At 40.8% G+C, this 13,769-nt stretch overlaps 1 protein-coding gene across 1 annotated transcript in view; it reads right to left on the bottom strand.

Annotated features, from left to right (window-relative positions):
• Gphn (gephyrin) overlaps nucleotides 1-10,948 on the bottom strand; it is a 435,141-nt gene extending 424,193 nt beyond the window's left edge. Inside the window, exon 1 of the mRNA XM_031357728.1 lies at nucleotides 10,757-10,948. Coding sequence (XP_031213588.1) covers nucleotides 10,757-10,820 — 64 coding nt within the window. The 5' untranslated portion in view covers nucleotides 10,821-10,948. The remainder of the gene's footprint in view (nucleotides 1-10,756) is intronic.
• Nucleotides 10,949-13,769: the final 2,821 nt, after the last annotated feature.

Below are 13,769 nucleotides of genomic sequence, written 5' to 3'. Positions count from 1 at the left end.
AAAAAAAAAAAAAAACATGTTCTTAGCAGAAAAGGTATAGAAACTTAAAATTTTATATAAAAACTTGCTACATGTGAAGAAAGATCAAGCTCTGGAGTTACACTTAAGTCATCCACATAAAAGGTAAAATACAGCAATACTGTATTTTCTACAATGCAATGTAAATAAACCATGAATGTTCTCAAGTTAGTGTTGGAATATAAACTACAAGGGCAAAAGACAATTTTTTTATTTACTACTGTATTACTTAACAGAGGGACTGATCTTTCAGAAATTCATAAGTATATCATTTCATTTGTTTTTCATACTAATCCTACACAGTAAGCATAATTACATATGTTTAAACCCAAGGACATTAAAGTTAAAAAAATATAACTAGTTCAAATGTTTTTTATAAGTAACAGTGGAAGCATAACTTTGGCAAATGTCCATGTTATTGTATTGCCATTAAGAGAATTTTGAATGAGCCTTCAAAATAACAAAACTTCAAAATTTTACCTATAGTTTCAGATTGTCAAGATATCTTTAAAGAATTATTTTTTATTCATATGTATGTGCTTGTGTATATCATGAGTGTGCAGGTGTCCACAGAGACTAGAAGGCATCAGATATCCAGAACTGAGGTTACATATTGTTGTACACCACCTGATGTGGGTACAGGGAACCAAACCCAGGTCCTCTTGGGTGAGCAGCAAGTACCCTTAACTTCTGAGTCATCTCTTCAGCTCCATCAAATGTTTAGTTTTTACGAAGACATCAAATTCCATTAATCTAAAATAATTATGCAAAGTATGGTCAACAACTAAAGCACTATCTGAAAATTTGATACCAAACAAAGCATTATATCATATTTTATTACAATATAGAATATAGAACTTTTTAAAAATTTATTTATTTATTTATTTCCACTCCCTATTTTATTCCTCCCCCCATCCACCCTCCGACTGTACCACATCACATACCTCCTCCCCACCTCCTGTCTCCACGAGGATGTAATCACCCCCCACCCCACCTGACCTCTAATCTCCCTGTGGCCTCCAGTCTCTTGAGGGTTAGGTGCATCATCTCTGAATGAACACAGACCCAACAGTCATCTACTATATGTGTGTTGTGGGCCTCATATCAGCTGGTGTATGCTGCCTGTTTTGTGGTCCAGTGTTTGAGAGATCTCGGGGGGTCCAGATTATTTGAGACTGCTGGTCATCCTACAGGGTCGTCCTTCTCCTCAATCACAAGTGGGGAAGAATATAGAACTTTTAATTAAAAAACAAAAAACCTCCTCAACTCCATCTATCTGAACTGTCAGTCCAATAATAACAGCCAAGTACTGGTTTATATAAATGTTGCTGGCAGAGAAGCCCTGTCTCGAAAAAACAATAAATAATAAATAAATAAATAAATAAGTAAATGTTGCTGGGTGGCTACTTTCTAAGATAGTGTATACATATCACAGTACCTATTTTTTTATTTAATTACCTTCTATGCAATTATTTCATTAGTAATAAAACAACAAATGAAGAAATAAATGCACACACCCATGTGAAGAGTTTTAAAACTTACTTTTAATAATATAAGATGTATATACATGAGGGATTAGAAATACAATTCACATGCATTATCTTTGCTCTTAAAAGTTTATATTGAAGAAGAAATATGCTGTCAGTGTAATTCTGGAAAAGGAAACAAATTCAGAGAGGTTAAATAACTTCCCGAATAAAAGGTATGTATTAGTGAGAGTTGTCATAAAACACAATGACCAAGAAAACTAAGGAAGCATAACTGGGCTTATATGGTTTCAGGGGGTTACAGCCATAATGGTGGAACGAAGGCATGACAACTGAACACCTGAGAATTCACATCTTGTTCCTTAAACAGTGATGGAGAGGACACACTGGGAATGCCCAACTCTTTTGAAACATGAAAGCCTGGCCCAGGTAACATACCTCCTTCAATGAGGTCATAAACCCTAATCCTCAAATAGTTCTATCACTATGGATCAAGTATTTAAACAAATAAACCCTTAAAGACATTCTCATTCGAAGCACTACAGCATGACATCCAAGTTTGTCTGGCTCTAAAGTCTTTTCTACACCAGGAAGTCTCTTAAATGCATATGATTACAGGACACAGACACTTATAAGACTGTTTCCTGATAGAAAAGTGAGAAACACATAACTGAAGAGTTTAATTTCTAGGAAAGATTTTATTAAAGTTTAAGCTGAGTCTTAAGCTAAGTGTAAGATTAAAATAACTTGATGCCACAAAAATTTTTTAGTCTTTTAATTTAGACATTTTAGTCTAAACTTTCCTTTAGTTCATAATTATATAAAATTTTAGACATTTTTAACCTGTCTTATTTTCTTAAATTTTTATGGATAATCTACCTTCCCCCATAATCTAATTATAAGAACAAGAAAAATTAAATCTAATATCCTGTATTTTTCTAAAGGACAAAATATTGTCTTGAGAGCCTCTATGATCTTACAGAATGAATCTTCTTTATAGCAGTGAGAAACAAAGAGAATAATTTAATGTGTTTAAGGGTATAAAACTTAGCCAGACTAAGATTAAAAATACGGGTCTGCCACCCAAAAGAGCTAAACAACAAAGAAGGCCCAATAGAGGATGCTTAAATCTCACTTAGAAAGGTGAATAAAATAGTCATAGAAGTCAGATGAAGGGAGGGAACTGGGTGGGAGAGAAGATGGGCAGGGGAATGTGGGGAGAGACAGGTGAGAGGGCCAGGAAAGGGAATGGAAATTGGGGGTGGGGATTGTGGCATCTCTAGGGTGTGCTGGAGAGCTGGGATGGGGGAGGCCCCAATGAGTCTTGGTGGGGGGGAGGTAACTTCAGCTGAGACTTCTAGCATGGCAGGGATATGGAACCTGAAGTGGGTACTTCTTGTAGCCAGACAGGACTCCCAGTGAAGGGATAAAGAACACCAACCCACCTACAAAACTTTTGACCCAAAATGTGTCCTGCCTACAAGATGTGCAGGGACAAAGATGGAGCAGAGACTGAGGGAACGAACAACCAATGACTGCCCCAAAGTGAGACCCATCCCATGGGTAAGAACTAATCCCTGACACTATTAATGATACTGTAATGCTTGCAGACAGGAGTTTAACATAAAAATCCTCTGAGAGGCTCCACCAAGCAGCTGACTGAAACAGATGCAAAGACCAACAGCCAAACACTGGATGGAACTCAGGGAGTCTTATGGAAGAGTTAGGAGATGGATTGAGGGGAAAGGGACTTCACAAGAAGACCAACAGAGACAACTAACTTGGACCCTTGGGGACTCCCAGAGACTGAACTACCAACCAAAGAGCATACATGAGCTGGACCTAGTGTTCCCCACCCCCTCCACCCCACACTTATATAGTAGATGTGCAGCTCAGTCTTCATGCTGGTCCCCCAACAACTGGAACAGGGGGTTTTCCCTAAATCTGTTGCCTGCCCATGTATCCCATTCCTGTAACTAAATCAGCTGTGTGGACTCAGTGGGAAAGGATGTCCTAGACCAGTAGAGAGTTGATGTGTCAAGGTGGGTGATACCCAGGGAGGCATCCCTCCACACAGAGGAAAAGGGGAGGAGGATAGGGAGAGGGACTGTGTGAGGGTAGACTCATAAGGAGCGGGCAGCGACTAGGCTGTAAAGTGAATAAGTTAATTCTTATGCAAGTTATTATACGCACACACATATATATGTATAGATAGAGAGAGGGGGGTCTTCCAACATTTTACAACACCAAGCTCTTTAAATTTTTATCAAAGTATCTTAATACCAGAAAAGAGTTTAAAATTGCTTCTCGGCCTTTTGGCTAAGATCAAGTGCAGAAAAGAGTTTAAAACCTCAGAATAGGAAGGAACTGGAAAAGATGGCTCAGCAGTGAAAATACTTGCAGTTCTTTCAGAGGATCCTGGGTTCAGTTCTCAGTATCCATATCAGATAGCTGACAACTGCCTCTAACTTCAGCTCCAATGTGTCCAAAGGCCACACATGCCCTCCGTAAGCAACTATATATACACAGTACACACACAGACAAGGCGGCATGCACATACACAAATAAAAAATTTTTTTAAAATAGACTGGGAATCAAATGATGTGTTCTCTTCAAATTTCCTTGACGTTTCTGATTTTATTTTAAAAGCATACATAAACTCCACACTCTATGCCTGATTTACTTATGCTTATTTTAATGGTAATTTAATTTACAAGTGATCAAGTATAATTGACATTGCAAAAATATTGTTTGTCCCACAGCTTAGACTCTATAAGAGTCAAATTATCCCTTGGTACAATGCCATCTACCCCAAAACTATGGTAATACATTTTTACATCTCCTTTTCTAACTCCTTTTTCAAAGTAGCAGTTTTCCTAAGTATAATAGATTTAATTCTTCTCTTTCAGTACATACAAATACTGGTAAACTACCATGAAAATTATTGGCGTTAAGTTATGAAATTTTCAAAAAGTTCTATTTAATTAAATATAAATTAGCTTATTAATTCATTAAACAACCTGGAAAGAATCTCTTTCACAATATTAAAATTTGCTTTTCGAGATCACTCAAAAAATTGCTTTAATTAGTATACATTTCGCCAGATAAAGTAATATTTTCTTCTTTCTTAGTATTTTTTTTCTCAGCCCAGGCCCAAAGGAAGAAAACTTTGTGGATTACTCTGCTTTCTTTTTCTAAGATTTCTTTTTTTAACACCTCAAATTCCAAATATACTTCATTGTTCTTCAATCCTATTTACAGAAGCAAAGCATATATTTTATCTACTTAACTGACTTCCAAAAAAGTACCCTGTTCAACTTATTCAGCAATCTATCACTAGCAAGAGTAAAAATAGACTCTTATTCATCACTTCTTCCAAAGTAGCACACTGTTGATTCTCTTCTACATTCTCTGAAGGCATGTAGTCTTTTACATTTTTAACTTATTTTAATTTTGTATGTGTCAGTGTTTTGCCTTCGTGGATGTACATTTACCACATGCATGCTCCGTGCTCAAGGAAGACAGAGTTTCAGACGGGATGAACTTTCATTTGACTGCTGGGACCAAAGCCAGGTCCTCCAACAAGAGTAGCCAGGGTTCTTAACCAATCAGCTATTTCTCCAGCCCTCATATGTGTTTTTAATATAGTTGAAACTTGCTATACATCAACTAATAACTTATAGTCTTTGGCAAGTAATGTTAGTATTAAGTTGATTAGAAGTTAAATTGGAAGCTAGGATGGGGTTTAACTGATAGAATGCTTGCCTAGCATGAACAAAGCTCTGGGTTTAATCCTAGTACTTCATAAAGTTGGGCACAGCAACACATGCCTACAATCCCATCACTGACCAGGTGGAAGCAAGAGGATCAGAAGTTCACATTTATCCTTGGTTAGGTAGTACAAGGCTAACAACTTTTTTCTATACTAAATAAATCACTCATTTTCTCTAATATATTACTTACATCTATGAATTCATGAAACAACATAGTTAAGAAGTACACTTCTTTTTAACTCTAACTCTACTCCCAAAAAAGGTAAAATTGCCATTAACATACAATTCCTTACATAGAACTTAGGTTTTATTTTCAATAGTGACTTGCCTACCTAATAACATTATTCTTAAAATAAAGATGTATTTATATATCATTAACAAAGGGCTTTCAGAAAAAAATACAGCAGGGAGTGCAGCTCAGTAGTGCTTGCCTAGATGGCAAAAATCCTGAGTTCAATCTACAGAACAGAAAGAAAGAAGGAGAGAAACAAAGGAAGGGGGCTTGTATGACTTTGAAAAAAATCAATGAATGAATGAATGAATGAATGAATGAATGTTTGGACAACCCCAGAGTTAAAGAGTAGCATCTCCTCAGCTGACAATTTAGTGTTTTGTTTGATGTTCTAAACAACTGTTTCTGAATGACTGAAATACTAAGTGTTCATATAACTATATCTTTATGTTCTAGCTTTTATTTAATTCCTATTGCTACTGTCATATTTGCTCAATCATCTCTTAATGATTTTGAATCTACAATTTAATATAGAAGTATATAATTATTAGAGAAAAAATCCTAGCCGTTTATGGTGGTACACATCTATAATTATAACACTCCAGTGCAGAGGCAAGAGATCCCAAGTTCAAGATCAACCTACATCTACAGAAAGGTTCCATCATAAAAACAAGAAAATTTGTTCACACACAAAAAAGCGTTCATCTTTTTCTAACATGTACTAACTACTCTTAGTCAAAATTTAGGTAATGAATTACCATCTTTTTTTAAGTACCTTGGTACCAAATATTATCAGTGTTATCTGCTAAGATACAGAACCCACACTGGAACATAAGCTCCACTGTTGCATGAGTTCCTACTAAGATACAGAATCCACATTGGAACATGATCTCCACTGTTACAGGCGTTCCTACTAAGATACAGAACCCACACTGGAACATGATCTCCACGGTTACATGCGTTCCTACTAAAATACAGAACCCACACTGGAACATGAGCTCCACTGTTGCATGCGTTCATTATTTCCCTGGTAATATTGCTATAGAGGTTTCTCTAGCTTCCTGGTAGCACGTATTTGTTTACCTGTCTTACATTAATCATTATCAAATTACCACTAGTCTCTGCTATAAATAATAACATAATTAGAGAACATTAGAAAAGTTAACACTACTAAAATACTAGACTTAGGTCACCAAAAACTATATAATTTTCCTTTCCTACAAATCTGCACCAAATAATGACAGGTAACATATTTATTCTTAAAGGTACATAATCTTCAACATAAAATGTTTCAATGTAGGACTAGAGAGGGCTTTGGTGGGAAAAGTTGCTTCTGAGAAGCCTGGCAACCTGAATTTGATCATCAAGATTCACATGGTAGAAACAGATAACTGGCTTTTGAAAGTTCTGACCTCCACACATGCTCCATTACACCACAAGCACACAAAAACAATTAGAAGATGTACAATGTAGTTTCATGTATATACTATATATACATTCTTATTTTCCTGATAAAGAAACAGTATTAATAAAATAGCAGCATTACTTTCTCACAAGCTGAGCTTTAAATCCTAAATGATTCAAGATAGTCAGGCCAAAAAAATGCCATTGCTAAACATTTCCCTTTCTTTTAAAATTCCAAAGAAGTTAATTCATATAATAAGCTGCACAGACTTACTGTTTGTTAAATTCATAACTGAAATGAAGATCAGAAAAATACTGAGGGAATGGTGGATTTCAGAGAACAACAAATACTATCTTTCAACTGGCAACAATGTCATAAAGAAGCCAATTAAGAACTTTAGAAGTAACAAGACAGTATTATTCAGACACACTGTAAAGTGTTTATATGTTTATAGGGGTAGACCACATTCCACATTTCCTACTACTTCTGTACAACAGATTTAGACAAAACACTTAAAACTACTATTGTGAAACATGCTAGGAGACTTTTTCCCCCACTCCAGTCTTGAAATTGAGACCCTTCTTTGACCTCAGTCTGAACAGAGCTGAGGTTATGGACATTTACTATCATGTCCAGCACCAGGGCATTTTCTTAAACCATTCCTTCCACCTTTAAGAAAGCTACAAACTGCCAGGGCCTTGGTGGCACACACCTTTAATCCCAGCACTCAGGAGGCAGAAACAGGCTGGTCTCTGAGTTCAAGGCCAGCTTAGTGTTCAGATGGAGTTCCGGGACAGTCAGGGATACATAGAGAAGCCCTGTCTTAGGAATAAATAAATAAATAAATACATAAATACATAACAAAAAAAAAGAAAAGAAAATAGAATGAAAGTTATAAACTAGCTGGATATGACTGCACACCCACAATCCAGTACTTGAGATAAGGAGTGAGATGGCAGGATAAAGAGTTCAAAGCTAGGTTGGACTACACAGCCTTGCCTAAAGAAAAAAAAGAGAGAGTGATAGCCAGAAATTATATCTTGAAAGAATCACAGTTTCAAGAGTAGCCTTTTAATTTACTCTAAAATTCAGGAAAAAAAATCATTTAAAGTAAAACTGTTCTAAAATCCCACAACTTGAATGACATAGCTTCTCTTTCAGAGGATTGTTTTTCCTATTGTTCAAGATCACATGAAATGCCAATTCATTGAATTAAGCTGTTTGTAATAAAATCAACTACTCACAGATTGGAAGTTAGTGCTATTTCTTCTGATTTTTCCCCATACTTTTAGATTCTATCACACAGTAAGCAATATTGTGTTTATACCAGTAACTCTTCAAGAAAAATCTCTAGAGTTACTTCTGATTTCAAATATCCATTTTATCATCAAACTCTATTGTCCTGTTACCATTTCATCTAAATCTTCAGCTTCTTTTCATTCTTCAGCTACACCACCGGTATGGCTGCTCTTAGACTTTTCCTCCCAGACTGCTGTACTTCATTCTCATGAGACAGCGCCTCTTAACTGTCTTTAACTCCACTGCCAACCTTATCTTCTCTCCCTGACATTATGCCACCTACGTCTTCACCTGGGCTTTTCAAGGCCTTTATGCTACATTTTTATTCTGCTCAAGAGCCTCATCTTCAATCACATATTTATTTATAAAGTTGCTGCTACTGACTTTCAATTCCCCTTTAAACAGTCAATTTCTTCTTGACCCTATTAAATGTACTAAATGTTTCCTTCAGGTAATCACATTTTCTGTTAATAAATTTGAACACAGAATCCCTTTAGCATCTAAGCCCAAAATTCACAGACAATATATTAAGACAACTTTTATACAGTAATGATGCATTTTTCAACTGGTTACTTATCAGAGTTATCCCTATCAGAGCATAGACAAGAGCTATATCTTTCAAACCACTCTACGAAACACCTATGTACTGTCACCTGACCAAAATAAAATAATTAAGTAAAAATACAGGGTGAGCATGCTCTTTAAAAACAAACCATTCAGTTTAAATTTTAAACACAGGCCCTATCTAGGGCCTTTAGATTTCTACAGACAGCCGACATATTTTTTTTTGTTTCTATAAAATTTCACTTTCACTTGTCTATTAATTTTCAAAAAACATGGCCAAAATTAAAAGTTAACGGTTGTTAAAGGATAGGAACACTTACTTACATCACACTGTCAGATTCTTTTAAAATTAACAAGATCAAATCTAAGAACAGTAAGCTACAACTGAGTTTTCATAGAAGAAACAGTTGCAGTAGGAAAAGCAGCACACCATCTGCATATTCGGATGGGGGGGTGGGGGGAGTGTCCTTCCCTGCAACTGACTTAGTCTCTTTACTCCAGAGGCTTTGATTCGGAAAAATTCAATAAACTGCTATCAACATCTGCAAATGCGCATCATGGAAAGGAAGCCCAGTTACTAAAAAGGGAGAACAAGAGCATGGGTATCCTCTTGTCATAAAAGTCAGCAGCTAAATTAAACACTGTAGTCGGTATCTACTGGCAGAATCAAAGATTTGTTTCTACTTTATAATGAAAGCAAGTTTCATTCACTTTAGCTCCTTCCCGGGCATCATCTCAACCTGTCAGAATTCTACAAGAAAAAAAAATTAAATGAAGTAGAGAAAACACTAGGATTCCCTTCTACATAGCTTCTTTTTCTGAAACCACATCACTAAGTCTTGGATTTCCTTTACTCCACAGTAAGCCTCAGACTCCAAATATAATTCTTTAACATCCCCCCACACCCCGCTTCTCCATTCAATTACACTTGAACCATGCCAACTACAGAACCTCAGCCGAAACCCCTACAAATACGCTTGCTGTTCCTCTTGGAAGTCATGCCCTGCAGCAACTGCCTATCTCCAAACTCAGGGAGATCACCCAAACGCAACGCCACGGAATCAGACATGCAGAGCACACACGACTTCCGCGAGGGAGGGAAACGCGACCCGGGAAAAGTGCGCTCCTCGCCAGCCTCAGGACCATCCACCGGGGAGTGAGAATGGGAGGGGGTTCCCTAAAGGGAGGGGGAGAAAAGAACCCGACAGAGGAAATCCTTCCTTCTCAAGGAAAAAAAAAAAAAAGAGGCTGGATCTCCCGGCCAAGGGAAGCAAGCAGCCGGTGCTCGCCGAGGAGAAGAGGCAGACAGAGAGGGAGGGCCCTCTGCTAGGAAAGGCAGAAGGGAGGCACTTTCCGGGGTCCGGACGAGAGCCAGTCGCCTGGCTCCCGGGGGAGGTGAGGAGTGTCCCGTCGTCTGCCGAGGGGGACACCCGGCCCGCGAAGGGGCAAGCAGAGGCGGAGCAGAGTTCGCCTGCTGAACCCCGAGTCCTGTCGGGCAGGTGCCGCGAAGCCGCCGGCTTGGGGGGAAGGGAGAAAAGGGGGTGGAGATGGGATTCCCCCCTCTCGCAAGAGCTTTAGTGGAGGAGGCGCCCGGCCAACCCCGAGCAGCGTGCTTCAGACTGCGGAGCCGGGATCCCGCCGCCCGCCCCGGCAGCGCGGAGCCCTGCAGCGCCCGCCGCACCGGTCCCTTGGTCCCCGGGGGCCAGAGACTTTGGGCAGCTAAGGTTCGGGGGGCCTGACACCCCACCGGGCCTGCCCCAGCTCCCCGTGGGAGCACACGGGAACACCCGAATCGCCAGCAGCTCGCAGCGGTTGTAAAATACGTCCACCACCACCACCACCCCCCCAACCTCGGTCCCCCCTGCTCAGCCTGCCCTCTTCCCGAGGCCGCAGAGAAGCACCCCCGCGGGCGAGAAACCTCCGGCAAGTCCAGGGCAGTAGCCGTGGCGGCCTCCCCCGGACCTCCTCCCTCGGTTACCTGTGAGGACTCCGACGCGGATTTGATGGTCGTGGTTGGTGAGGATCATTCCCTCGGTCGCCATGTTTCCCAGCGCAGTCACCGCACTGACAGGAGCCGGGAGAAGCCGGAGCCCGGAGCGCGCCGGCCGGGAGCGCGCTTGCCTCGGAGAGCGCGAGAGCGAGGGCGCCCGGAGTGCGCGAGGCGAGCGAGCGAGCGAGCGGGAAGGAGGGGGCCGAGCGCCCGGGTGGCCTGCGTGGGGTTTGGGGGGGCTGTGGGGGGGGGAAGGCCGAGCCAGGAGCGCGCGGGTCCGCGGAAGGGGGGCGGAGTCGGGCCGCGCGACCCCGAGGCCGGCGGGGAGGAAGCAAGCGATGCCCGGGGTGGGAGTAGCGGCGGCCTCTCGGAAGACAGAGCGCGGAAGCGGCGGGGCCAAGGCCGGCGAGACCCAGAGGCTCTGCGGAGTTGTTGCGACCCGAGACGCCTGGATGGCGAGAGAAGGGAAGCACACGCTCTGGAGGTTGCGGGGGCGGACTCGGGGACGGGGGCGGAGCTACACCCCGAGGCGTGCAACTCGTGGAGAGTGGAGGGAGGAGTGCGAGCTCGGCTGCCGAGGGCCGGGAGCGGGAAGGAAGCCGGTCCGGCCTCGAGTGGGACCGGGGGAAGGTTCCTGGGCGCGCGAGTAGCGCGGGATTGGCTGGGCGGACACGGTGCGGGTGCGCGCGAGGCACGAACGCAGCAGCCTCGGCGGGGCCCCAGACAGAAGCAATCCCCCGCCGAGCCGGCAGCCTCATCCGCTCTCCGCCGGCTCTGCCCGCGGTTGGAGCCACTCCGGACCAGGTGCGGCAGCGAGGTGGCCTCCGCTCCTTGGCAGGCGCCGGAGAACCTGGAGGTGGCTTAGGAAGCTGCGCGGGTGGCAGGACGTTGGCCACTGGGACCAGAGTCCCCTCTCGGGCTGAGATAGGTTACCCGGTGCCGCCCCAGCGGTGACCCGCAGTCAACTCTATCCTGACGGGATTTCGATCTGACTTTGCTTTCGCCTCTTTCTCGGAGACAGCCTTCCACAGACTTCGCAGATGAAGCTTAGGTGTCTGCAGCAGGGCACGTGGAGTGGAGATCGCTGGCTTTCTCTCTCTCTCTCTCTCTCTCTCTCTCTCTCTCTCTCTCTCTGTAGGTTTGCTAAATACCCTTTTCTGGTTCTGTAATTTTTTTTTAAGTGCGTGTACGTGTTTTCTCGTTTGTTCGCCATAGTAAGACCTAAAAGCAAAACAAAAAAGTATCAAAAATTGTTCAATCATCTACTCTTAGTCTAAAATCTGTTATATGGTTATATGGGGTTTGTATTGTTCCAGTCAGAACATAGTATTACTCATCCTAGTCACTAAAGATTCACATTGTGTCTTTAAATAAGAGGACAAAAAGAAATGATGGGTGGAGTTGAGGAAGGATAAAATAATTCATTTTTGATTATATGTATAGCTAGTATTTCTGACAGTGGATTAAATGTTTAAGCCAGACCATGAACTCACCTCCCATAATTACTACCAAAGATCCTGGTGGCAAAAGAAGTCCTAACTGGTTTCAAAAGATGGTGATTGCTGAGAAAGTTTGCCCAAATGTGTCATTTATCTTAAACTAAAGATGAGATGAAATTGTTGACTACATTGTAAGCTTTCAAGCCTACTCTATTCTATGTGGTACATGTGAATTCTATATGATTGGAAAAGTTTCTTAGTATTTAGAACTTATAAACCTGACCACTAACAGGTTCCTTCAAACTTTAAAGAAGGTTAATAGATTAAATGGGCATGCCCTCCAATTCAGAATATTTTATAATTTTTCATGTGAAAATAACTAGCACTTTCACAAATCAATAACAACACAGGATTTTCTGCATCTATAATAGTAGTATTCGTGAATTTCACTTTCTTTTCTATACTGAGGCATGAACTCCGGGCCTCACACACACTAAGGAAGCATTCTACCACTGAACTAAGTCTCTGATGTAATTCATTAAGATGTAGTTGTGTAGGGGGAATATGATATAAGTTTTAAGATTACATGGATTATTATATTTTACTAAATATTAGCACTAAGATTACTGAAAGATAATGAAATGTTTAGTCAAGTATAGATGCTTGTCTTCAAATTATTTTGTTCAATACATATATTCCATAAGCTATAACAATTAAAATTTATACAAGAAAAACTTTACTGTCCCCAGTTTCTACAATTTTCCTTTCTGTGATTTCCATTTCCATATTATCTGTGGCCCAAAAATATTAAATAGAAAATTCAAGTTAGAAGATATATATGATCATATTTCATTGTATCCATATATGGTATTCAGAAAGATAAAGAAAATTAAATCAAAGTTCCTCAAGGTAAATCATTCAAAAGTTTTGAATGCACACCAGTGTTAGTATAATACAATCACAGGTGATTCCATTTGGTCCTGCCTGTACTGTGAATCATCCTGTTCAGGCCACCTAAGCAGCCCATCCCTTAGTCACTGAACATTATGTTAGTTGTCAGGGCAGCTGTCCCAGTATCAAGTACTTAGTGATAGCAATTCAGCTATGCCAAAGAGAAGCTGTAAAATTCGCTCAACAGTGAAAAAGTAAAAGCTCTCTGATGTTACTAATGTGTACAGTGAGAACTAATAAGGAAAGTGTATATAAGATTTGATACTGTAAATTTTCTAGTATACATTGGGAATATTGAAATCATAGTGGAATTGCCATATTACAGTATATGGCACTATTACTCTATAGAAACACCTCAATTTTTTTGTTTGTTTGTTTGTTTGTTTCTCTGTGTAGCCTTGGCTGTCCTCTAACTCACCCTATAGACCAGGGTGGCCTCGAACTCAGAAATTCGCCTGCCTCTGCCTCCCAAGTGCTGGGATTAACGCCCACCAACGCCCGGCGAAACATCTCAAAAGACATTCTAAAATTAAGTATCAAGGAAATTTTTCTGGACGGTAGAAGTAAAGTAGCAGTTTCAAACATTAGCAATTCGTCTTAGGAAACGCAGG

This window comes from Mastomys coucha, unplaced genomic scaffold, assembly GCF_008632895.1.
Source record: "Mastomys coucha isolate ucsf_1 unplaced genomic scaffold, UCSF_Mcou_1 pScaffold6, whole genome shotgun sequence".
NCBI lineage: Eukaryota > Metazoa > Chordata > Mammalia > Rodentia > Muridae > Mastomys > Mastomys coucha.
The sequence above is the reverse complement of the archived record's forward strand: the minus strand, read 5'-3'. Positions and strand labels throughout refer to the sequence as shown.